Source organism: Leptodactylus fuscus, chromosome 1, assembly GCF_031893055.1.
Source record: "Leptodactylus fuscus isolate aLepFus1 chromosome 1, aLepFus1.hap2, whole genome shotgun sequence".
Lineage (NCBI taxonomy): Eukaryota > Metazoa > Chordata > Amphibia > Anura > Leptodactylidae > Leptodactylus > Leptodactylus fuscus.
Genome location: NC_134265.1, coordinates 14,080,540 through 14,108,498, shown reverse-complemented (window position 1 = coordinate 14,108,498; position 27,959 = coordinate 14,080,540). Strand labels below are relative to the sequence as shown.

General features: G+C 44.6%; 2 protein-coding genes across 2 annotated transcripts in view; both read left to right on the top strand.

The window, feature by feature from the left end:
- The window catches only part of LOC142195595 (uncharacterized), a 704,678-nt gene that overhangs the window by 362,915 nt on the left and 313,804 nt on the right, over positions 1-27,959 (top strand). Inside the window, 2 exon segments of the mRNA XM_075265539.1 lie at positions 7,568-7,632; positions 23,015-23,135. Of these exon segments, the coding sequence (XP_075121640.1) occupies positions 7,568-7,632; positions 23,015-23,135 (186 nt within the window).
- Positions 7,886-11,711, top strand: LOC142189132 (uncharacterized). Its single transcript, XM_075262128.1, has 3 exons — positions 7,886-7,891; positions 8,041-8,161; positions 10,589-11,711. Exons 1-3 carry the CDS (start codon positions 7,886-7,888, stop codon positions 11,131-11,133), a joined length of 672 nt encoding a protein of 223 aa, XP_075118229.1. The 3' UTR covers positions 11,134-11,711.

The window sequence follows — 27,959 nt, the reverse complement described above, 5'->3', positions numbered from 1 at the left end:
TCTTGGCCATGTATACCTATGTACACCACCCACAGGTTCTTGGTCATGTATACCCATGCACACCACCCACAGCTTCTTGGTCATGTATACCCATGCACACCACCCACAGATTCTTGACCATGTATACCTATGTACACCACCCACAGGTTCTTGGTCATGTATACCCATGCACACCACCCACAGATTCTTGACCATGTATATCCATGCACACCACCCACAGGTTCTTGGCCATGTATATCCATGCACACCACCCACAGGTTCTTGGCCATGTATACCCATGCACACCACCCACAGATTCTTGACCATGTATATCCATGCACACCACCCACAGGTTCTTGGCCATGTATACCCATGCACACCACCCACAGATTCTTGACCATGTATATCCATGCACACCACCCACAGGTTCTTGGCCATGTATACCCATGCACACCACCCACAGCTTCTTGGTCATGTATACCCATGCACACCACCCACAGATTCTTGACCATGTATACCTATGTACACCACCCACAGGTTCTTGGTCATGTATACCCATGCACACCACCCACAGATTCTTGGCCAAGTATATCCATGCACACCACCCACAGGTTCTTGGCCATGTATACCCATGCACACCACCCACAGGTTCTTGGCCATGTATACCCATGCACACCACCCACAGATTCTTGACCATGTATATCCATGCACACCACCCACAGGTTCTTGGCCATGTATACACATGCACACCACCCACAGATTCTTGGCCAAGTATATCCATGCACACCACCCACAGGTTCTTGGCCATGTATACACATGCACACCACCCACAGATTCTTGGCCAAGTATACCCTTGCACACCACCCACAGGTTCTTGACTTTGTATATCCATGCACACCACCCACAGGTTCTCTTGGTCATGTATACCCATGCACACCACCCACAGGTTCTTGGCCATGTATACCCATGCACACCACCCACAGATTTTTGACCATGTATATCCATGCACACCACCCACAGGTTCTTGGCCATGTATATCCATGCACACCACCCACAGGTTCTTGGCCATGTATACCCATGCACACCACCCACAGATTCTTGACCATGTATATCCATGCACACCACCCACAGGTTCTTGGCCATGTATACCCATGCACACCACCCACAGATTCTTGACCATGTATATCCATGCACACCACCCACAGGTTCTTGGCCATGTATACCCATGCACACCACCCACAGCTTCTTGGTCATGTATACCCATGCACACCACCCACAGATTCTTGACCATGTATACCTATGTACACCACCCACAGGTTCTTGGTCATGTATACCCATGCACACCACCCACAGATTCTTGGCCAAGTATATCCATGCACACCACCCACAGGTTCTTGGCCATGTATACCCATGCACACCACCCACAGGTTCTTGGCCATGTATACCCATGCACACCACCCACAGATTCTTGACCATGTATATCCATGCACACCACCCACAGGTTCTTGGCCATGTATACACATGCACACCACCCACAGATTCTTGGCCAAGTATATCCATGCACACCACCCACAGGTTCTTGGCCATGTATACACATGCACACCACCCACAGATTCTTGGCCAAGTATACCCTTGCACACCACCCACAGGTTCTTGACTTTGTATATCCATGCACACCACCCACAGGTTCTCTTGGTCATGTATACCCATGCACACCACCCACAGGTTCTTGGTCATGTATACCCATGCACACCACCCACAGATTTTTGACCATGTATATCCATGCACACCACCCACAGGTTCTTGGCCATGTGCACCTGATAACCCTTGTAAGCCCATCTTAGGGCTGCTTTCACACTATAGTTTTAGGGCTCTTTCACATGAATGACTGCTATCCATGAAAATAGTGATAACGCACACATGGAAAACAGACCCAATGGAGACATTCACACGTCCATTTTTGGATTGTTCAAGTGAATACAACTTTATTCATTGTATAGGTCCCAGATAGACCATTTGATGATTTGATGATTTTTTTTTCGTGACCCTTTTTTTTTTTTTATTGTTTATTTAAAAGGTTTTTCAATAAAAGAACACAACATGGCCAAAAGGCCAATGATAATCCACAAACAAACAAATACAGTTTCAATGCAATGGAAAAATAAGTAACAAGTCACAAGGAGTAAGGCAAAACTAACAGACAAGGGCAAGACAAGACAAGAAAACACGGGGGTGAGAAACAACAAAGGGGTGGCATGACGTTGCAGTGGATAGGGTAATCACAAAGGCTGGGGGGCCCAGAACTCATCCCACAAATTCCAGATAGTGTGAAAGCGCTCCTCCTCATTATTGAGCATGGCCGTCAAATATTCCAGAGATCGTGCATTCCTGATCCTGCAGTATAACTCCTCAAGAGTCGGGGGGGGGGGGGGCGACAGTGTTTAGCAATCAAACACCTGGCCGAGGTGAGAAGAAACAAGAATAAACGGAGGGCTGGCTTGCGCAGTTTAACAGGGGGAAGGTTGAGAAGATACATCTTGAGAGAGAGAGGGAAACATACTCCCATCACCCAGCCAAAGAGATCCCGAACCTGGACAAGGTAGGGGCAGGACCAAAATAGGTGAAAAATATGTGCAGGGCGGGCACCACAACGCCAGCATCAGTTCGGGATAGACCTATCAAAAGAATGGAGAAGAGCTGACGTGTGGTACCAGTGCATCAACATCTTAGGCTGGTCTTACATGACCGTAGTGGTTTTTGCGGTCCGCAATTTGCGGATCCGCAACACAAATTTCCCTCTAAAAACTCATTCCGCAGACGTCCCTGCTCAACCGCAAAGTGCATCTGCAACGTTCCGTGTGTATCAGTATTATGCGGATCCGCAAAAAACAAAGCACACCACAAAACACACATGTTGACATCCGCAATTGCGGATCTACACTGATGTATGTTCAGTGTATATCCGCATAACTGCACGCGCCCATAGACTTGTATGGGACAGTCCGTGCCGTAAAAACACGGCCATTACGGACATGCGGTATACTGTCCGGCACGTCACACCACGGGCAAAATCTACGGTGGAGTAAGAGGCTGCATAGAAAACAGTGGGTCCGCAAATGGTCTGCAATTTAAAACCCACAATTGCGGACCATTTGCGGTCTTAAACTACGGTCGTGTAAGACCAGCCTTAAACAAATTTTCCTTATGAACCACACAGCTGGAGGTCTTCGACCTTCTATTCCAGATAAGAGACCAGTCAGAGCTCGAAAAGGTCTGTCCCAGGTAGGTCTGCCATCGAGACATATACGGATGTGGAGGCAGAACATCAGGAGTAGGGTCAGCTACAAGGCGATATATGTCAGAGACCAATCCTTGCGTCCCAGTGCCAGCCTTACAGAGCAGGCGCAAGGGACCCTCAAAGGATAGAGGAAGCAAAATGAGAAATCTGAACATACGTAAACTCACTGGACCAGGGGAGGCCAAATCTAGATTCCTGACCCACTTGAGAGGACAAGTCTAGCATGTGAAACAACTCATACTAGAACATGCTGAGATTTTCACATATAGCCGATTCAGATTGAATAGTGTACAGTGACCTAACCATTAGTTAATGGCAACACGGGTGCAGAATAACTAATGTGAACAAGTTCACAAGGATTAATTGAGATGTCTTTCAATTTTGATTATTTTTCGATGAATTGGCCGGTCCTATCCAGATGACAAACTGCTGTGTGTATGGACCTGAACTCATAAGAAATGCGTAGAATTACCAATAAACATCTGTTATCCTACAAGCAAGTATATTCCATGTAACGCTCCTACAGGGGCCTCTCAGTAAATTAGAATATCTGCGAAAAGTTCATTCATTTCAGTAATTCAATTCAAAACACAATACTCCCATATTTGATAGGTCCATTCCACATAGACTGATCCATTTCTAGCCGCGGAGACCCTTGGACCAGAGTTACGTTAGTTCCAGTCTAGACTTTGTGCAGAGCAGAGTGCAGAGTATTCCTGTGCCAACGGTCAGCCATTACAACCTCAGCAAGGACCACTTTCTGCCCCAGGCTCATCCAGAGACAGCCCTGCGTTAAGGGAAGAGTTTTGTCTGGACATTTGTGAGCCATGCCAGGAGGAAGAACGGAGGACTGACAGGAGGAACCTATTTGGGCCTAGTATCCAGGTACCAGGATCCCTGTCAGAGCTCCCTGTTCCATTACTAGTGGCGCGAGAGGAGGAGTAGTTGTGGACTTATTTGTGGAGCCAGTATCATCTCTAAAAGGAAGGCAGGGGGATTGGACAGTGGACTACTACCCCCATCTACTAGCTGCTGTTGTGTTCGTTCCAGCCAAGTTCATAAACAGTTACCCGGTTGTCACTGCACACCTGGACTCCTGAGGCGTGGCTGCATCTCCAGCAGGGCCCTTCTGAACACCATCACACCGGCTCAGAGAGGAGACGTCCCCTCTCCAACTAGAGGTGACCCAGGGGAAACTACTACCACCACCATCCGGTAGAGCTGCAGGACCTCTCCCTTCACTGTGTCTGGCCCTGGAGTGGGATTGGCGCAGCGCCGCACCTCCCATGAGGTGACCTGAAGCGACTGCTTCAGGCGGCGCTATGCCAGGGCCCCAGGGAGGGCGGCATTTTTGCTTACCTAAGCCAGTCCGGGACAAGCTGTCCTGGACTGGCTTAGCATGAGCGGTGGATTGGGGAGGCCGCTGGAGCAGCGCTGCTCCAGTGGCCTCCGCTTACGCTCAGGCAGAGAGCAGGTCCTCTCTGTGCCTGCGAACGCCACTAAGCCCCGCCCCTTCACTTAACCCCGTCCCTTCTAACCTGCGCCACGCCCCCTCCTCTCCGCCCCCTCCTCGGGGGGGGGCTTTCTGTCGTTCGCCTCGGGCGGCGAAAGGGGCAGGTTCACCCCTGGATTGCGGTGTATGTGGAGTGTGCTTGGCCTCGCAGGCGGCACAGCCAACACCACTAGTACTCCCATCCTCTGGTCTCCTCCACTGGGTTGCGGCACTCCTATGGCAGCAGCGTTACTGTACTGAATGTTTGGATTGCGGAGGACAGTCTTAGTTCACATGTGGGGTGGATTTTGGCACTGAGAGTGATGTGGGGAGCCGCACTCTTGGGTCAAAAACTGCCTGCCACGACTGTCGCGGTTGCGGCTTCCCCCCTCGGAGTCAGCTCAAATGAATGGGCCGACTTCCGAGGTTGCTGCCGCCAGGCGGATGCTGTCACTCACTGAACCGCGGAATCCGCCTAAAGAAAGGGCAGTTTGCAACATGCCGCTAGCAGAAAAAAAATCACGAGCGGTCTCCATAGACCACCATTGTGAGGGCGCCGATTATGACGTGAATTCCATTCCATAATCCGTCCCCTCTGTACCCGTGTGAAAGGGCCCTTATGGAAAACATGGTCAGGGTATTGATACATCCGTGTGCTACGTGTAGTGTTTGTATATTGCCCCTAACACGTATAGTTCTGCTACATACACGTGACAATGCTTAGTTACATGCCATTTCTCACACATACAGCTCTGCTACATGTAACATGCACATCACACACTGCTAAGTACTCATTTACAGGAACGTTACACCGTGTACTTGTATATTACACACATACGGCTCCGCTACAGGCAGATGTATCACACACACACACACACACGTCATACACTGACAGCTCTGCTATCCTAATCACATGGCAGTGACATCATCAAAGGTCCTTTAGCAAATGAAGCTGCAACAGCAGGACCTGGTCATGTGACTTCTTGACTCCTCCCACACATGTGATGTCATCAGAGGTCCTGTAACCAAGGTGGCACTGTAAGGAGGAGGTAGGTCCTCACAGTCCTGGATTAATGGGTGAGATGTTAACCCTTTAAGACCAGACAAGTCCCCGCACCGTATTGGTATTACAGTATAAGTAATAGGTTACCTTTATTCTACAGATCGGTGCGGTTACGGAAAAATGTAATTGATTTGCTCCCCCCCCCCCCCCATTTTTACACATTTACGAATCCTTTGCTTTGCCATAGGTTTCTCATTTCTCTGTCTATGACGCCATATCAGGGCTTGTTTTTTAGGGGATGGCTTGTCGTTTTCATTGGGGACCTGCAGTTTTTGGGTGGGATAAATAATGTGAGATTTTTATAGTTTACGCCATTACCGATGTGAAGATTCCTGTTATAGTTTTTCTTGCTTTTTTTTAATAACATTGTGTAAGATTTATGCTTTTCTTTTAATTTCAAATTAATTTAATTTTTCTTTGCACAAAGGGCGAGCGGTATTAAAGGGGTTGTCCAATTTATTAAATACATGATCTAGGCGCTTCTGACCTCGCTGTGGATACGCAAGGGTGTGCACACTGGATGTACAGGCTCTATATTGCACCAGTTTTGCACGAGCAGCCCCCACGGTTTCCATGTCCAACATCCAGACATGAGGGCGCCTTTATTAAATTACCCAGAGTCAAGAGAAATGCCAAAAATATTCTAAAAGGTAAATGAAGTACCGCAGGAAAGCTATTGTGGTGGTGCCAAACAAGACACAGAAAGGGGAGGGGCGTATAGGTAAAGGGGTAACCGTTAGAGTAGGACGGTCCTCCCAGTCACATACGTCATCAGACAAGTGGGATTACCAGTAAGTGTCCTAATTGAAATTTATCAACCGAGCATTTATGGGACTAGCTAAGACATCACCAACTACAGTATGAGTGTGCAGCATCTACATGTCCAGCTGTAACATCTGTGGGGAAAATGCTGCTTCTTTGGGGAGAGCAGGAGTGTTTTTGATAAACATAGGATATTGTGTGCTTTTGTACATTTGGATCATCTTCTCTCCACTCAGGTTCCTACAATATAGAATCCTCTCAGTATCTTCTATAGAAGAGAATATTCCTGATTGTCCCATCAAGGATGGAAAGAGACAGGAACAAGATGGCGGAAAGTCTATTAAATCTCACCCTAGAGATCATCTACCAGCTTACTGGAGAGGTGAGAGATTCTGATGATGTCATCATTACATCATTCTTATCTATAGTAATAACAGATGATAGGACTGGAGAGGTGATGGACTCTGGACATGTATGGAGTGAGATTTATTAATGTGTCTCCCCATAACCAGGATTACACAGTAGTGAAGAAGACCTCTAGTGGGCGCTGTCAGACTCCTGTGTATAAAGGAACCCAGAGCCCAATCCCGGGGTCTCCACCTCACCCCCCGATACAGGAGGAGATCAATGGACAGAAGATCCTAGAACTCACCAAGATGCTGGAGCTGCTGACTGGAGAGGTGACACTGCTGGGAATGCTGGGACATTATACAGTAACTGGAGGGGTCGGGGTGATGACTGTATCATTGTGTTGTCAGTTTCCTATAATTAATATTGTTTATTTATATGGCACCATTAATTCTCCATACAGGTGTGGGAATTTTTAAAAAGACACAAGTATCTGTACAAGGAGGTCAAGATGGAGGACCACCAGCCCCTCACATCAGCAGGTAATAGACATGACTATATACACATGGACTTCCATTATTTGTATGTACAGAATGAATTCAGTCCTTGTCTGTGTTTCCTCCAGGTAGATCCAGTAAGAGGACAACACCGGAGAGATGTCCCAGTCCTCTTCTTCCACAGGATGATCAGGTAGATGGAGATATTCCCTATGATGTGTAGACGGGCGGTGAAGTCCTTGTGGTCAGTCTTGGGTTCTCCAGCAGTATTAGATGGTTTATACTTGTGTAATGAGAGGTGGAGATGGAGGATAAAGCTGACCATAGACATTACATGTTGTCTGGATCTTCTCACAATCTTCTGGCTACGTAGACTAGGGATTTAGCACAAACTTCAGACCACACTAGCCTTCCCATAGTGTCTTGCAGACAGCCCTCATTCAATCATGAGGGTCTATAGGTGAGAGGACATTGATGCACTGTATTGTTTTCAGTGACCCATCATTTAATGTCTATGTCCATCTTCTAGGACAGCGGCAGCTATTCGGCTCTGATAACCCAATTTTTCCAGCTGTTATGACTTATATTATTTGCTCCACAGCTATTAGCTCAAGATAAACATCTGGACGATATTGGTGCTGTAGCCGTAACAATAAAGGAAGAGCCCTATGTGAGTGGTGATGAGGAGTGTGAGGAGGACATCCCTACAGGGAACCGCCAAGGTGAGGAGTCACCACTGAATCTACCACAGAACAGTCACAGATTCTCATTTTTGAAAAAAAGATCAAAAGAGCTGAAGCATTCAAATGCAGTTTTCCTCCAATTCCACCCCATTCTGAATATTTTCCCAGCTTCCCAGTACACTGTACACAATAATAAATGGGACCATTATGAAGTTCAGTTTGTCCCGCAAGCATTAAGCCCTCGTATGGCTCTAAACAGAAAAGCTATTGGGTATGGAAGACGGAGAGTCAAAAACAAAAATTGAAAAATGCCTCTGGCAGGAATGAGGTAAACAATTTCCTGGTAACCATTTCCCTTTTAATGTCTCCACTTTCTCACATTAAACAACACATTATTGTAACGTGATCACAATGGCCCTAAATCCCATTACAATGACTCCAAAGGGATGTAGTGAAAAAAAACCCATCGGTAGTGACATTTCGGCTCTAGTGCTACACATCGGTTCTGAACACTCCCGCTCTTCACTTTATCTTCTTGGATTGCTGCCTTTGTTTTTTGGTGATACATAGACTGGGTGATGGGGAGATACAAGGGAGCCGAGGCACTTAGCAATCTGATGCCCAAACTTTGTCATCCCAGTTTTTATTAAATTTTAATTATTTTTGTTTCTATGATGTGGAAAAGCCTTTATGGGTTTTACATGAATAAAGTTTTTGCATTTATCTCAGTCCTCCAATCTTGCAAAAACAAGAGGTAGACAGCACCGCGCTGTATATAGTGTAGTAGGTTAATATAGTGAGGGACAATCCCAATGTGTAGACTGTTCTCACCTGAATGGGTTGTGAAGGATCACAACTACCGTTAGAATTTTGGAACCACTTGCTAGGGGGTTCCTCCCTGGGTGGATTCCAAGTTGCAGTGCCTAATTACCAGTGGTGTGAGGACATGTACCAAGGACCGTAAAGAAGGACCACGCTTCGCCCGTTAAAGTTAGCTTAACTTCATATAGTTTATTGAAGTTCACACACAACATGTTTCGAGTCGTAAGACTCTTTTTCAAGTGCAAAAGAACTTTTTGTCGGCTGGAAGAAGTTCTTTTGCACTTGAAAAAGAGTCCTACAACTTGAAACGCGTTGTGTGTGAACCTCGATAAACTATATGAAGTTAAGCTAACTCTGACGGGTGAAGCGCGGTCCTTCTTTACGGTCCTTGGTACAAATCCTCCAATCTTGGCTGTTTCACCCTTTAGATACCATGGTTTGTAGCGACCATGGCATAATAGTGGTTAAACGGAGCGGGGGCCTCCTATTGGCTTCCCTGTGCCATAAGGTATTGATGGTTTGGTATGGCCGCCAGGGATACTTCGCTGATCTAAGTATTGCAGTACTTTATATGAACCATTAGTTGGTTGCACGGCCAAGTCCTCTAGTGGGATTTAAAAAAAATAAAAGTTTTTAAGAAATTAAGATATCAGAAATTAAATATAAATCCCCTGTTTTCATACCATTAAAAATTCTTCCTAATATAATAATATTAAAATTAAAAAGTAAACCTAAGTACATTGGTATCATTGTATCTGTGACAACCTGATTATCGTGTTATTTAAGCCGCTCAATGAAGAACTATTTTTGTTTTTTTTTGTTCATCCCATCTCAATAAAAGCAACTTGATCAAAAAGTTGTATGTACGCGACCGTGGTCCCGCAATAAACAAGTCCTCACACAGCTCAGTTGTTGTTTTCAAGTTCACAGGTCTTTTTACTAAAAGGACATGCTTTTTAATATTGATGGCCTACCCCTTACCAATTAAGTGAGGCCCCTCTCTATAGTAAGGTCATGAATGGGATTGCGTTTCACAGCCGCTATACATATGTATGGAGTTGAGCTTGGTATGCATCGAGGAGACTGCAAAACTCCTCCAAAAGTCGTAATCTCTTCAAACCGTTGATCACTGGGAACGCCTGGTACTTTTTAGTCTCTTAGTAATTGAGTTTACCTGTATTGTCATATTTTTTTAAAATATTTTTTTTTTTTGTCAAACTTAATAGCTTTATTGAGAATTTAGGTTCTTCCCTCTGGAGCACTGACCTCTTCTCTGATCCTCTGTTGCACACAGTCTTTCCTGTATGAACAGGAACTCGCAGCACAAATGTATTAGAACATCTATCTATCTATCTATCTATCTATCTATCTATCTATCTATCTATCTATCTATCTATCTATCTGACTTGTTGAGGGCTGAATTGTGTATTTGACCTCGTTGTTATGCACAAAATACTGTGTGCATCAGAGAATCAGAAAGGAGGTCAGTGCTTTGGAAGTGAGCACATAACTTCATAATAAAGTAGTCAATAGATTGTTGGATAACTTTATACTACAGGATCATTTTAAATGGGGAGACAAAAAATACAGGCGGTGTTTAGGTTTATTATTCAAAAATAATAAATTCAGTTTTCTTCTTGTCAGGTGACTGTACCAGGAGCTCAGAGGGGCATCTAATATCTATAGATTATAAAGTAGAGGATCAGGGTATCAAACAAGATCCATATGAAGAACATGTCATTACCCCAGATGTACCCTCAGCCCTTCACAGCAAAGATCTATCATCTGATCAGTCAGAGTCTAACCTCTACAACATGCGCAAGACCAAAGAGCTTTCTCAGGATGTCAGAGACAAGATCATAGACCTGCACACGGCTGGAATGGGCTACAAAAACATAAGTAAGACGCTGGGTGTGAAGGAGACAACTGTTGGTGCAATAGTAAGAAAATGGAAGAAATACAAAACGACTGTCAATCGATATCGATCTGGGGCTCCATGCAAAATCTCACCTTGTGGGGTGTCCTTGATCATGAGTAAGGTTCGAGATCAGCCTCAAACTACACGAGGGGAACTTGTTAATGATCTCAAGGCCGCTGGGACCACAGTCACCAAGAAAACCATTGGTAACACATTACGCCGTAATGGATTAAATTCCTACAGTGCCCGCAAGGTCCCCCTGCTCAAGTAAGCCCATGTGCAGGCCCGTCTGAAGTTTGCCAATGGACACCTGGATGTTTCTGAGAGTGATTGGGAGAAGGTGCTGTGGTCAGATGAGACAAAAATTGAGCTCCTTGGCATTAACTCAACTCGCTGTGTTTGGAGGAGGAGAAATGCTGCCTATGACCCAAAGCACATGTCCCCACTGCCAAGCATGGAGGGTGAAACATTATGTTTTGGGGTGTTTCTCTGCACATGACTACTTTACCGCATCAATGGGAGAATAGATGGAGCCATATACCGTATAATCCTGAGTGACAACTACCTTCCCTACCATCACACGTAGACCGTTATACTATTCTGTAGTTGGATTTACTTACTCAATATTGCACTTCAGAGCTAGCGACATGGCAGGTTTTTGGTCAGGAGAGGTCAACTTAGGCAAGTGGCTTAGTGATACTAAGGAGGCATATTCTGAGGGAGTCTTACCTTTACGAACCCAGACTCTGGGAATATCAGCAGCATTTCGGCAATTAACAAAAACTTACAAGGATAATCTTAGGTCCTTTTGGGAAGTGCAAACTATCGAATCATATTTAAGATTTAAAATAGTACCCCGTGGTATAAGAATCAGTCTTTCTTCCTCACTGAGATTGAGATCCTCTAGTGGGAGCAGGAGTCGATTGACTCAGCTCTGAGGTTTATGACGTTATGGTTGGAGGAGGAGATAGTATTAGCCAATACCACACAGCCGCTCAAAGAGCAAATTGATGCTATTAGAAAGTTTTCTAAAAGTCCTGAATTTGAATGCAAAGAATGTCTGCTGTAGGATGATCGAGAAATCTGTGACCTATATCAAAGAAAGAAAGCACTTTCAATTTAGACATGATCTCGCTGAATTCAAGGAGGGACGTGTTTTTGAATTTACTAAGAAGGAGTCAAAAAATTGCTTGGATTGTGAGATATCTGAGAATGAATGGAGACGACCAACAACTAGGAGAGGTCCAAAGGGGGTACAAATTACTCGTGTCACCATCCACCAATCCTCCTAGAGAAGGAACACGTAACAGAAGGGACTTGGGTTCAAGAAACCGTAGGAGTGTTTCGGTCCAAAGCCCTCCCGTATTGGATTACTTACTCCGTACCAGGAAGTAGATATGGGGGAGGCTTCGGATCAGACCAGTGCAACATCTAAAGATGATATGCAGATAGTAAATCTATCCTCTAGGAAGTTATCAAATAGTGAACTTGAACTACTACAGAAGGGTCTGTCATTTGTACCTACACCCACATTTATCGCTTTTTTTGTGCGTAAAGGACCTGAACTTATTCTATAGAAAACTCAGATGGAAGAAGTTCTTTAAATTGAATGTGAGGAAATTGGGAATCTCTGAGGAAGATCTTGTACGTGTTTCTAACTGTGACTATGTCCCTAATCTCTCGATTGATGAAAATCTGGCATTGTTTGGCCTTATGGATGATCAGGGAAGAATCATAAAACCGTCCAACAAGGGGTGCAATCAGGTGGTTTTGTATAGGGGAAAATATATCAACATGTGTATGGACATACTGGGCAATCAGGACTGCTATGAGACTATCCCTAATGATCCGACATTTAGATAGTTGGAGGAACTGAGAAACATCTTAGAAAGGGCTAAGGATGGCTATCTTATTATCCCAGGGGAGTTTGATTTCCTAATACCTCAGTATCCTATTAAGGCAAAATTTTATGTTCTCCCTAATATCCACAAGGGATTTAATCCCTTAAAAGGAAGACCAGTTGTTGAAGGGATAGGATCTTTGACTTGGAACGTCATTTCATATCTTGATGATGTCCTGAGACCCTTCATCACCAGTTTGCCTTCATATGCAATGGACACCATGGAGGTCCTCAGACATTTGGAGGACATCCAGGTGTCCCTGGAGGTATGGTTGGCAAGCCTTGATGTTGAGGCCCTTTACAGCTCCATACCCCATGATAAGGGGTGTGGAGCTGTGGGGTATTTCCTGCTCTCAAGGATTAGTTACTGTGGTAGAGGTATAGGCTCTTGTTCCTAAGGCCCAAGTTTTGAGATCGAAAAAATGGGAACTGTATTCTGGTTATTGATATTGCTAGGGGGACAGTCTTTAAACTGTACCTTTAAGCGAAGTTGTCTGAAGAACTGGAATAAATCGTCCTCCAATGTAAAAGTATCTAGTGGTTGTGAGGGGCAAAATGATAGGCCCTTCCCTAGAAGGGACATTTGTGCCGAAGTCAATGTATGTGAAGAAATATTTATCACTAATGGAGGCTCACCTGCGATCTCATCTGGATTCTGTTTTCTCCTCTTTCGGCCCCTCCTGGTGCGTCTGTTCCTCGACCCTCCTGTCTTGGTCGAAATCTGGTGAATCGCTGGCGCCGGTCGAAAAAAGGACGATCAGATCCTCTCGAAGTGTCACTCCCAGAGCTCGATGGTCCCTCAAGGTATCTTTGTCTTGGGCGGCTGTTTCCCTGGTCTTGCCAGCGGTAGACCCTGTTCATGGAGAAGTCCTCGGTGTCACGTAGGAACTTTTCTCTCTTCCTTTTCTCGTTGGAACTTTTAAATTCCTTAATGGTGGTTTCTATATTCTTCTTAAGAGTGGTCCACTCGTCTGAGGCTAGGGAACCAACAAGTTGGTCTTCAGTACTCTTGATTTCTTTCTGCAATATTTCTATCTTGGGATTTTGTCCTTTAGAATTATTGCTCTGGGATGCCAACTCTCCGATCACAACAAATTGTTAGTTGCCATCTCTTTTCTATGGAAGTTGGCACTCAATCGGCCACTATCCGATTTTACATTGGTCAGATCCAAAAATGCCATCTCCTGGAATTGTATCTCAAATGTGAAGTATAGACCTAGATCATTAATGTTCAAAGTACCCACCAAGGTCTCAAAATCCACTCTAGATCCACCCAACAAGATGAAAATATCATCTATGAATTGGACCATAAAAGGATTCTCTGGGTCCACTCACCCATGTCATCAACAAAAACGACCTCCTTCTTCCACCAGCCCAGGTAGAGATTAGCAAAGCTTGGGGCACAGGGACTTCCCATTGCTACTCCCCTGACATGGTGGAAGATTGTACGGACAAACAGAAAATAGTTGTACTCCAGCACAAAGTGTAATACTGTAGTTCCAATAAAAACTTATTGGAGTATTTTACAATCTGACTCAGACATTAGTAGGAAAAAGAGCGGCAGTCACACACCGCACTTCAATCCACAGACAAATCCAACATGGCTGGAACAACACTAAAATTTCAGGGTACCTACCCATGTATGATCTTTTTGCTGTAGGTAATTGGGAATACTGATTGATATGTCTATATTTACAGGAATACATCAGGGGGTGAGGAATAAGGTTTGGGTGAGAATTATTACACATTGATTGTCTATGTCTGTGAATACAAATAAAGGCGGTGGTTTATACATGGTACTGGATATAATCAAGTGCTGCTGAGGATAACTATATGTAGTCAGCCGATGTCTCTAAACACAAACTGCGGTTATACATAGCTATTGTCAGGGTCTGGGGTTGCTAGTTGGGGTGGCATAGACACACAAGTGCAGTTTCTTTAGTCCAAAACAAAGGTAGAGTTTATTTTCACTCAAAAATATAGTGCAGCAACAAAAGGAAACAATACAAAAATAACTCCCTGTCCGGCTAGGCTCTAACTAACCATAGAATAGGTTACCTCACCTAGAAGAACAGGAATCCAAAAGCCAGTAGAATCATTCAGGACACAGATCCAAAAATATGACCTCTCTGTTTTCTCTCCAGCCAAGCTCTGCCAAAGGTCTGTTACTGGAGCTGACTTCTTAAACCTCCTTGACAAGGAGACTCTCTGCAGCTGAGTCACTGCCGGAACATCCCCAAAATGTGGACTGGAGGGGGGTGGAATGACAGGTCCCACTACCAACCTACCTGCCATTCCTAAAAATCCAGCCCAGTAACCGGAACTTTGAAATAACCCTCAGCAGACAATAGTTATCTGCTGAGAAATGTTCTTTCTGGAGTTTTCTCATCTCACCCACCTTAGTAGTCTGTGTGAGATGTACACCCCCTCCATTACCTGACCAGCCATCGGCTTACACTATATACCAGTGGATATGACCTAGGGCTGGTTATAGTTCTATAACAGTATATAGCTAATGGTGGTGCGTTGCTATATGCCAGTGGATATGACCTAGGGCTGGTTACAGATAAATAACCGTATATAGACAGCGGTGGTGCATGTATAAGTAATCTTTGTGGATACGTTTTATACCATTATTTATATGGTTTTAACTGAATGATCATTAAAAGTTATTTTTTAGTGTAATATTTTATTTTTGGTTTGCTGTAGGTTCTACCATTACACATAGACTGGTATATTATTCTGTCTGATTTATCAGCTCACCATGTTTGGAGGAAGAGAAATGCTGCCTATGACCCAAAGAACACCGACCCCACTGCCAAGCATGGAGGGGGAAACATTATGTTTTGGGGTGTTTCTCTGCTAAGGGCACAGGACTACTTCACCGCATCAATGGGAGAATGGATGGAGCCAAGTACTGTAAAATCCTGAGTAACAACCTCCTTCCCTCCGTCAGGACATTAAAAATGGGTCGTGGCTGGGTGTTCCAGCAGGACAATGACTCAAAACATACAGCCAAGGCAACAAAGGAGCGGCTCAAAAAGAAGCCCATTAAGGTCATGGCATGGCCTAACCAGTCTCCAGCCCTTATTCCCATAGAAAACGTATGGAGGGAGCTGAAGCTCAGAGTTGTCGAGCGGCAGTCTCAGAATATTAATGATATAGAGATGATCTGCTTAGAGGAGCCGAACAAAACTCCTCCTGACGTGTGCGCAAATCTCATCATCAACTACAAGAAACCTCTGACTGAAGTGCGCGCCAACAACGGTTTTAAAACCGAGTATTATGTCACCACGGTTTTACTACCGAGAGGGGTCACATACTTATTTCTCTATGCAAAATGCAAATACATTTATACAATGTGATTTTCTGGATTTTATTTTTGATATTCTATCTCTCACTGTTACAATTATCCGACCCTTAAAATTATCGACTGTTCATGTCTCTGTCAGTGGGCAAACTTACAAAATCCGAAAGGAATCAAATACTTATTTCCTTCACTGTACATTCCGCTTTCTTTCTCTACCTGGCCCAGACCACCATGTTACTGCTTCACAACACGTCTGTACACACAAGCTTACCATCATTCCCATCCCGTCGGTGCCCCCAAATATTCCTAGAGAATCCCTCTTTACTATATGCTGCCGACGAGTGGCTATATTTAGGATTCATTTTCTCCTGTCTGACAGTGGAAGGCTGTGTATCATACGTCTTCTCACTCCAGTGCACCAGAGGGCAGACATCATTGAGTCATCTAGTGTGTTGAGGGTGACTTGTGGGGCCCAGTTACAGTTGGTATCCCTATAGTGACGTCACTAAGTACAATAAACAGTAAACTAGATGAGCAACTTGATATAAGCAGGAGAGAGGACCCTGGCCGCAGGCTACAATGTATATGGGAACGTCAATGGGTGCCGCTAACAGGTTCTCTTATGGCAGCTGCGTTACTGTGTGTCGTCTGCTACTCTACAGAGATGAGTCTTCTGGTGACGCCTGAAGGTTTGGATTGTGGGGGACAGTCTTATGGAGAACATGGTCAGGGAACACATCGGTGTGCCATGTTTAGGACTACGGTTGGATGCATTACCCCTAAGACATACAGCTCTGCTATATACACACTACACAGCTAAGTTACATGCCATTTCACACACACAGCTCTGCTACATGTAACATGCACATCACACACTGCTAGGTACACATTTACATGGACGTTACACATACATAATACATACAGATGTGACGGATACGTGTACTTGTACATTACACACATACGGCTCCGCTACAGCCAGATGTATCGCACATACACGTCACACACTGACAGCTCTGCTGCATATATCCTCATCACATGACTGTGACATCATCAAAGGTCCTTTGACAGATGAATCTATAACAGCAGGACCTGATCATGTGACTTGCTGACTCCTCCCACACAGGTGACATCATCAGGGGGTCCTGTAAACCACGGCTGCGCCGTACAGGAGGAGGTAGGTCCTCACAGTCCTGGATTAATGGGTGACATTTTAACCCTTTAGGACCAGACAAGTCCCCGCACAGTATTGGTATTACAGTATCTGTATTAGGTTACCTTTATTCTACAGATCGGTGCGGTTACAGAAAAATTTAATTGATTTGCATCTTTTTTCCCCATTTTTACACGTTTATGAATCCTTTGTCTTCGCTTTGCCGTAGGTTTCTCATTTCTCTGTCTATGACGCCGTGTCAGGGCTTGTTTTTTTAGGGGATGGCTTGTCGTTTTCATTGGGGACGTGCCAGTGGCATAACTAGGAATGGCGGGGCCCAGTGACGAACTTTTGACATGGGGCCCCCCCTGACTGACACCGACGCAGAAGACCTCGACCGACCCCCTCCTACGCATTCCTGCACGCTCTATTATCCCCAATAGTGGCCCCTGCACACAGTATTATCCCCAATAGTGGCCCCTGCACACAGTATTATCCCCCATAGTGGCCCCTGCACACAGTATTATGCCCCATAGTCGCCCCTGCACACAGTATTATCCCCCATAGTGGCCCCTGCACACAGTATTATACCCCATAGTGGCCCCTGCACACAGTATTATCCCCCATAGTGGCCCCTGTACACACTATTATGCCCCATAGTGGCCCCTGCACACAGTATTATGTCCCATGGTGGCCCCTGCACACAGTATTATGTCCCATAGTGGCCCCTGCACACAGTATTATGTCCCATAGTGGCCCCTGCACACAGTATTATGTCCCATAGTGGCCCCTGCACACAGTATTATGTCCCTTAGTGGCCCCTGCACACAGTATTATACCCCATAGTGACCCCTGCACACAGTATTATCCCCCATAGTGGCCCCTGCACACAGTATTATGCCCCATAGTGGCCCCTGCACACAGTATTATCCCCCATAGTGACCCCTGCACACAGTATTATCCCCCATAGTGGCCCCTGTACACACTATTATGCCCCATAGTGGCCCCTGCACACAGTATTATGTCCCATGGTGGCCCCTGCACACAGTATTATGTCCCATAGTGGCCCCTGCACACAGTATTATGTCCCATAGTGGCCCCTGCACACAGTATTATGTCCCATAGTGGCCCCTGCACACAGTATTATGTCCCTTAGTGGCCCCTGCACACAGTATTATACCCCATAGTGACCCCTGCACACAGTATTATCCCCCATAGTGGCCCCTGCACACAGTATTATGCCCCATAGTGGCCCCTGCACACAGTATTATCCCCCATAGTGACCCCTGCACACAGTATTATCCCCCATAGTGGCCCCTGCACACAGTATTATCCCCCATAGTGGCCCCTGCACACAGTATTATCCCCCATAGTGGCCCCTGCACACAGTATTATCCCCCATAGTGGCCCCTGCACACAGTATTATCCCCCATAGTGGCCCCTGCACACAGTATTATGTCCCACTGTGGACACCCATAAACAATTATTATACTCTCCTGTCTTTTCAGACCCCAGAGTATAATAATCGGAGACCCGGCGGAATAAAAACATAAAAAACTACTGTTACTTACCTGTCCCCCGGCTCCTACGCTGTTTTCTCCGCTGTCGTCCTTCTTCAATGATGTTGGACGTCACATGACCCGGGACGCAGGCCGGGTTCATGTGACGTCAGAGACGTCAGTCAACTAGGAGGGAGGCCTGGCAGGATCGTGGAGAGGTAAGTAACAGTGTTTTTTATGTTACTTACCTCTCCCGGTCCGCCAATCATTATACTTGGGGGTCCGAAAAGACCCCCGAGTATAATGATAGCAGCGGTAGCGGCTGTCACCGGGCCCGTAATGTCCCGGACCCTGTGGCAGCTGCCTCTGCTGCTATGGTGGTAGTTACGCCACTGGTACCTGTAGTTTTTGGGTGGGATAAATATTGTGAGAGTTTTATAGTTTGGGTCATTACCGATGTGAAGATTCCTGTTATAGTTTATAGGTTGATTTTTTTAATAACATTGTGTAAGATTTATGCTTTTCTTGGAATTTTTCTTTGCACAAAGGGCGAGCGGTATTAAAGGGGTTGTCCAATTTATTACAAAATAGAATAAAGCAAGTAAATTTAACAAAATTAAAAAAAACAACAACCAGCACTTACCTCTCTAATGTGGCGTGCTCCATGGTGATGATGTCAGACAGACTTCGACAGGGGGCACATTATTGTACTGAGAGAAGCAGGATGGTCGGTTCAACAAATTGCTCATGATCTAGGACAGGGGTAGGCAACCTTTTTTGTTCGGCGTGCCGATTTAAATTGAAAAATCAAAGATGAGGTCCTCGGAGTGCCGGGCAATAATTGTAAAGCTGATGACACCTACACTAAAGTCATATAGCACAAACCACAACATAGGGGTGCTGTCATACTGTGATCCAAGCCACATGCGCTTACCGCTATTTGCCTCAATACACATGTTCTTTTCCATTAGAAGCAATGTAAGTACATGCGTAACCCACAATTAGTGGTAATGTATGTGACTGGGAGCAGAGTGAGGTCATACCTGTAAAGAGCTGACACACAATGTACCTGTATGCTCCATCCAGTCCTTGGCCGTTAGTAACTTCAGTATTCTGTAAGGGAGCGTTCACACTACCGTCGGTGTCCGACAGCTAGTGTCCGCTGCTAATGTCCGCACAAGATTTTGAACAGACATTAGCAGCGGACACTAGCTGTTGGACACAGACGGTAGTGTGAACGCTCCCTAAGTGAAACGCAGATTAATTTCAGTCACTTTTAGTTCCTGGCGGTGCAGTAACAGCAAAACCCCAGCCAGAAATTAATCGGGGTCACACTTTCAACAAAGTGACCGCACTGGTGCCCAGGAACTGGATTTGACTATAATTGCATCTAGTTACAGTGTCACCACCCAATGGAATCACACTAAGGCCGAGGCCCCACATTACAAAAATGCAGCTTTTTTTTATTGCTGATTTAGCTGCGGTTTTTTTTCCGTCCAAGCCAAGAATGGCTAGAAAACGAATGGGAAATATATAGAAAGCTTCTTATATGTCTCCCTCCTGCTCAATCTACTCCTGGCTTCGGCTAAAAAAAACCCAGCAAAATCTGTAACGAAATAAGGGTGCATTCAGACTACGTAACGCCGGGCGTGTATGAGAGCCGTACACGCCGGCATTACGGCAGACTGCCGAACACTTCCCATTCACTTCAATGGGAGCGCTCGTAACAGCGGCGTTTACGAGCGCTCCCATTGAAGTGAATGGGAAGTGTTCGGCAGTCTGCCGTAATGCCGGCGTGTACGGCTCTCATACACGCCCGGCGTTACGTAGTCTGAATGCACCCTAAAGCTGTTTCTGCAACGTGGGGCTTTAGCCTAAGGCTGAGGCACAGGGAACACAGCTTTATTTGTTACATATTTTGCTGTGTTTTTCTTAGCCTAAGCCAGGAGTGGATTGAGCAGAAGGGAGACGTATAAGAAGCTTCCTATATATTTCCCATTCCTTCTGTAGCCATTTTTAGCTTTGGTTGAAATAAACCGCATGAAAATCTGCAACAAAAACGCTGTGTTTCTGCAACGTGGGGCCTCAGCCTTACCCCTCCAGCATACAAGTGGCACGCATGTGGTTTTCACTGACCTATATGTTAAAAATGAATTGACAGGGCTGCAAATGCAGACAAATATAGGGGATATATAGGACACATATAGGACCTGCTACATAGTTTTTAGCTCTTCAATTTGGCCCAGATACATAGCCACAAAAAGAATGGCTGTATATACAGGTCTATTGAAATATATAGGTCTGTACTTTTATCCACAGTTGTAGATAAAGAGTCTGGTCATGTGCATTGCAGGTTACAACTCAATGTGCCTCATATTAATAGCAGTGAACCCCATCATGTCCCTCACATTAACCCCCTGTGTGCTTTACATAATTGATACTGATATGTGAGACATATGGAGGTAATAAGTGAATATCTTCATTATATAGGTCCTTCATTAGTACCCCCATATGTCTCACACCTCAGTAACCCTTATGTGAACCACACAGGGGTTAATGTGAGGGGCATGATGGGGTTAACTGTTATTAATGTGAGGCACATGGAGTTACTAAAACTAAAGTAATAACCCCAAATGCCTGACATTAATGAGAATAGTTAGTAACACACGTACCTGGTGTTGTGTTTGCTTTCACTTTACTCCCTGGAGCTTCCTCACCTCCTCAGGGCTGCAGACGGCAGGAGCTCCTCCTCACGTGTAGCAGCAGGTCCAGGGAGCCCTTATCCTGTACAGTGAGAGACTCACCTCTGATTGGTGGGCAGTGAGAGAAGGGGGCGTGTCCTACACCGCAGCTCTACCAGAGCACTGAAGGGACGCTCTCTCTCTCTCTCTCAATTTTGTGTATGAAAGTTGCAGGCTGGCTGCCGTGCCAGCAAAATATGCCTCGCGTGCCAGGGTTGCTGACCCCTGATCTAGGATATATGACCAATCGAGCATTTATGGGCTCAGCTGGGACGTCACCAACCTACGAGTGTGCAGCATCTACAGACCCAGCTGTTACATCTGTGGTGAAAATGTGCTGCAGGTGTCATACTTATTTATTTGTTTGTTTTATTGTGGGTGGGGGTGTTTTTGATTTACATGGGATTTCGTGTGTTTTTTACATTTGCTTCATCTTCTCTCCATGCAGGTTCCTACAATATAGAATCCTCTCAGTATCTTCTATAGAAGAGAATATTCCTGATTGTCCCATCAAGGATGGAAAGAGACAGGAACAAGATGGCGGAAAGTCTATTAAATCTCACCCTAGAGATCATCTACCAGCTTACTGGAGAGGTGAGAGATTCTGATGATGTCATCATTACATCATTCTTATCTATAGTAATAACAGATGATAGGACTGGAGAGGTGATGGACTCTGGACATGTATGGAGTGAGATTTATTAATGTGTCTCCCCATAACCAGGATTACACAGTAGTGAAGAAGACCTCTAGTGGGCGCTGTCAGGCTCCTGTGTATGAAGGTTGGAGAGGAACTCGCAACCAAATCCTGGAGCCACCACCTCTTTCATCGATACTCAAGGAGTTCAATGGACAGAAGATCCTAGAAGTCACCAACAAGATGCTGGAGCTGCTGACTGGAGAGGTGACACTGCTGGGAATGCTGGGACATTATACAGTAACTGGAGGGGTCAGGGTGATGACTGTATCATTGTGTTGTCAGGTTCCTATAAGGTGTCAGGATGTCGCTGTCTATTTCTCCATGGAGGAGTGGGAGTATTTAGAAGGACACAAGGATCTGTACAAGGAGGTGATGATGGAGGACCACCAGCCCCTCACATCAGCAGGTAATAGACATGACTATATACACATGGACTTCCATTATTTGTATGTACAGAATGAATTCAGTCCCTGTCTGTGTTTCCTACAGGTAGATCCAGTAAGAGGACAACACCGGAGAGATGTCCCAGTCCTCTTCTTCCACAGGATGATCAGGTAGATGGAGATATTCCCTATGATGTGTAGACGGGCTGTGAAGTCCTTGTGGTCAGTCTTGGGTTCTCCAGCAGTATTAGATGGTTTATACTTGTGTAATGAGAGGTGGAGATGGAGGATAAAGCTGATCATAGACATTACATGTTGTCTGGATCTTCTCACAATCTTCTGGCTATGGAGACTGTCATGGATGTGTCTTCTAATATCTATGGCTATCAGTTATTACGAGTCTGGCAGCGATTTGACTCTGATATCACCTGTTGTTTAACAACTTCTGACCTTTATATTTCTTTCACAGATTTTCCATCAGGATAAAGATCTGGATGACATTAATGCTATATCTGTGACAATAAAAGCAGATCCCTATGTGAGTGGTGATGAGGAGTGTGAGGAGGACATTCCTACAGGGACCCGCCCAGGTGAGGAGTCACCACTATATAAAGCACAGAAGGGTCACTGATTCTCTTTTTTCACTGACTTCTACTGTTCTGTGTTGCTTATTTATGTTCTGTGATTCATCAGATCTTCATCGTCGTATTTCCTTATTCATGTTAAATTCCAAATAGCAATAGCTTATCTTCCTGAAAACCAAAAGGTTGGAAAGTTAGAATCACCTCCGCTGTGTGAGGAGAATCAGGAGCTTCCCCCATTATATTAGATGGTTGTCAACATTATTGGGTGTCAGCAGTTGGCAATTATTTCCATATTTTCCATCTCCGTTTTCCGACATTCATAACTTTTTAATTATTATATTAAGGCTTATTCTTTGCGCGATGAGCTGTATTTTTAGTTGGCACTGTTATGGGGGACATATATTGTTTTTTTTGGTGAATTTCATTTGGTGAATGTATCTAGTCAGTTTCATGGACTCAACGGCTAAGTTTAGGTCAATAATCTTAAGGGTGGGGACATTACCATGAAGAATCTCTCGATGTAGACGTGTTAATATTAAGACCAGAAAGTTTTCAGAAAAAAAAATGATATAATCCAAATTAAGGAAGCTTGTCAGGGGTTTGGTAATGGTTAGGAGCATATCATCGGCAAATAGATTTACCTTGTATTCATGTGTCGCAATGTGAACTCCAAAGACGGTAGGCTTAGAAAGCATGGCATTCGCTCGCACCCTATCACTAACAACGCGGGAGATCGGCCACCCGGCTGAGTTCCACAATGTATAGTAATAGGGTCTGGAGAGTCCGTCAGTAATTTCAGATATGCGATAGGATCCAATAGCTTAGATATTAAAGAGGACCTTTCATGGTTTGGGGCACAGGTAGTTCTATACTTCTGGAAAGCCATCAGTGCGCTGAATTCAGCGCACTGTCGGATTTCAGGATCTGTGCCCCGGGTGAAGAGCTAGCGGTGCTGGTACCGTAGCTCTTCACAGTCAGAAGGGCGTTTCTGACACTCTGTCAGGACCGTCCTACTGTACAAGCAGCACCTATCGCGCTGTACTGTGTGAGCGGGGAGGAACGCCTCCTCCCTCTGCTCACAGTACTCATCCATAGACGAGTATTATCAGGAGGGGAGGGCGCGTTCCTCCCCGGTCTCAGAGCATAGCGCTATTGGCGCTGCTTGTACTGTAGGACGGTCCTGACAGAGTGTCAGAAACGCCCTTCTGACTGTGAAGAGCTACGGTACCGGCACTGATAGCTCTTCACCCGGGGCACAGATCGTGAAAGCTGACAGTGTGCTGAATTCAGCGCACTGTAGGCTTTCCAGTAGTGTATAGAACTGCCTGTGCCCCAAACCATGAAAGTTCCTCTTTAACTGAATTTTCTCCATGGATTGAAATGATGGAAATCTCAGGATAATATTTAAGTTTATGTTTATCAAAAATAGTAAAATCCATTTTCTTCTTGTCAGATGACTGCATCGGGAGCTCAGAGGGACATCTGATACCTAGAGATTATACAGCAGAGGATCATGGTATCACACAAGATCCATATGAAGAACATGTCATTACCCCAGATATACCCTCAGCTTTTTACAGCCACCATCTATCATCTGATCCTTTTATGCACGTCCTACCTTCTGATTTATCACACAACATGCTGCCAAATAAAAGCCACAGAAGGGGAAAACATCAAAAAGCTTACACGAGAGAGAAACGATTTCCATGTTCCGAATGTGGGAAATGTTTTATTAAGAATGGAGATCTTGTTACACATCAGAGAATTCACACAGGAGAGAAGCCATTTTTATGTTCAGAATGTGGGAAATGTTTTACCCAGAAACCAGCTCTTGTCACACATCAAAAAATCCACACCGGGGAGAGGCCATTTTCATGTTCGGATTGTGGGAAGTGTTTTATGCACAAATCAACTCTTGTTAAACATCAGAGAATTCACACAGGAAGAAAACCATATACATGTTTAGAATGTGGGAAATGTTTCACCCAGAAAACAACACTTGTTGAACATGAAAAAATTCACACAGGAGTGAAGCCCTATTCATGTACAGAATGTGGGAAATGTTTTACCTATAGATCAGATCGTGTTAAACATCAGAGAATTCACACAGGAGAGAAGCCATTCTCATGTACTGTTTGTGGAAAGTCTTTTAACCAAACATCGTCTCTAATTTCACATCAACTCACTCACACGGGATTGAAGCCATATTTGTGCTCTGAATGTGGGAAATGTTTCACCCATAAATCAGTTCTTCTTAGACATCAGAGAACTCACACAGGAGAGAAGCCATTCTCATGTTCAGAATGTGGCAAATGTTTTACTCGGAAATCACATGTTGGTAAACATAAAAAACTGTGCACAGGGGAGAAGCCTTTTCTGGGTTCAGAATGAGAGTGTTTTTGTACAGTACATGTATTATAGTGGTATATTTGTTGTGCACTATCTGTTATTGTAATCCTGCCTCGTGTTATTTAATAGCTTGACTCCATTCGGATAAATAGAAGCTAATCTGCAGGAAACTAAGGACCCGTGTACTCAGATTGCTCAATGAGGATGGGAACCTCAGCAGTCATTTGTGTCTTTGCAGAGTGTTCATAAGATCCCATAAGGATCTACCTTCTAATCCCCATGTCCAAGTAGAAATCCAGACTACAAAATCCAATCTGTACAAGCTCTGGATCTGTTGATCGAGACGGGACTCCTTGTATCCTAGTGTTCTATGATGTTAGGAGTCCCCACCTCCTCACGGCTATAATGTCCCATCCTGTGTGAAGTAGGACAGTAGAGTCGCGAGGAAGAAGGGACTCACAACTTCATAGATCGCTAGTGTGCACAGAGTACTGTCCCCTTACAAAGTTCTGGACTGGGAAATCCGGCCAATATACAGACTGGATTTTCCAATCCAGGTTGCCCTGTAGGCATGGGGCTTACGAGGCAGACCCTTGTGGGACTTAAAGAGGACCTTACATGTCCTTGGACACTTGCGGTTTTATATATCGCTAGAAAGCCAACAGTGCACTGAATTCATTGCACTGTCAGCTTTCTAGTGGTATATAAAACTGCATTTGCCCGAGGACACGAAAGGTCCTCTTTAATAAATACTTTACAATGAGGTAAATGACTGCCATTGTTTCCTTTGAGAACTAGCCCTTCCTTTTTTTTTTTATTTGAACGTGCAATTTTTGAAGAGTAAAGTTATGGCTCTGTTGCTGTGATGGATGGAGGGCCGGGAAGTTTCCAATGATTTGCAATAATCGTGCGGGAAGCCAATAAAATATTACTAATAAATATGGCAGTTTGTGTGGGAATGGCTTCCATGTGGACAAAGAAAAAGGCCATAGCTGGATTTGGGAGAATGGGTTTTCCAATCACTGATATTAAAAAATTTACCTAATAAGAAAAGATCACCGGTCATAGCCACCACATATCCATGTACAGTCCTATGAAAAAGTTTGGGCACCCCTATTAATCTTAATCATTTTTTGTTCTAAATATTTTGGTGTTTGCAACAGCCATTTCAGTTTGATATATCTAATGACTGATGGACACAGTAATATTTCAGGATTGAAATGAGGTTTATTGTACTAACAGAAAATGTGCAATATGCATTAAACCAAAATTTGACCGGTGCAAAAGTATGGGCACCCTTATCATTTTATTGATTTGAATTCCCCTAACTACTTTTTACTGACTTACTGAAGCACAAAATTGGTTTTGTAACCTCAGTGAGCTTTGAACTTCATAGCCAGGTGTATCCAATCATGAGAAAAGGTATTTAAGATGGCCAATTGCAAGTTGATCTCCTATTTGAATCTCCTCTGAAGAGTGGCATCATGGGCTACTCAAAACAACTCTCAAATGATCTGAAAACAAAGATTGTTCAACATAGTTGTTCAGGGGAAGGATACAAAAAGTTGTCTCAGAGATTTAACCTGTCAGTTTCCACTGTGAGGAACATAGTAAGGAAATGGAAGAGCACAGGGACAGTTCTTGTTAAGCCCAGAAGTGGCAGGCCAAGAAAAATATCAGAAAGGCAGAGAAGAAGAATGGTGAGAACAGTCAAGGACAATCCACAGACCACCTCCAAAGAGCTGCAGCATCATCTTGCTGCAGATGGTGTCACTGTGCATCGGTCAACTATACAGCGCACTTTGCACAAATAGAAGCTGTATGGGAGAGTGATGAGAAAGAAGCCGTTTCTGCACGTACGCCACAAATAGAGTTGCCTGAGGTATGAAAAAGCACATTTGGACAAGGCAGCTTCATTTTGGAAACAAAAATTGAGTTGTTTGGTTATAAAAAAAAGGCGTTATGCATGGCGTCCAAAAAGAAACAGCATTCCAAGAAAAACACATGCTACCCACTGTAAAATTTGCTGGAGGTTCCATCATTCTTTGGGGCTGTGTGGCCAATGCCGGCATCGGGAATCTTGTTAAAGTTGAGGGTCGCATGGATTCCACTCAGTATCAGCAGATTCTTGAGAATAATGTTCAAGAATCAGTGACGAAGTTGAAGTTACGCCGGGGATGGATATTTCAGCAAGACAATGATTCAAAACACCGCTCCAAATCCTCAGGCATTCATGCAGAGGAACAATTACAATGTTCTGGAATGGCCATCCCAGTCCCCAGACCTGAATATCATTGAACATCTGTGGGATGATTTGAAGCAGGCTGTCCATGCTCGGCGACCATCTAACTTAACTGAACTTGAATTGTTTGTCCAAAATACCTTTATCCAGGATCCAGGAACTGATTAAAAGCTACAGGAAGCGACTAGAGGCTGTTATCTTTGCAAAAGGAGGATGTACTAAATATTAATGTCACTTTT

What these genes read in the sequence shown, in the direction of transcription:
- LOC142189132 (XM_075262128.1), top strand. An exon ending in CCCTACAGGGAACCGCCAAG is followed by an intron (nt 8,162 to 10,588) that starts GTGAGGAGTCAC and finishes TCTTCTTGTCAG; the next exon opens with GTGACTGTACCAGGAGCTCA.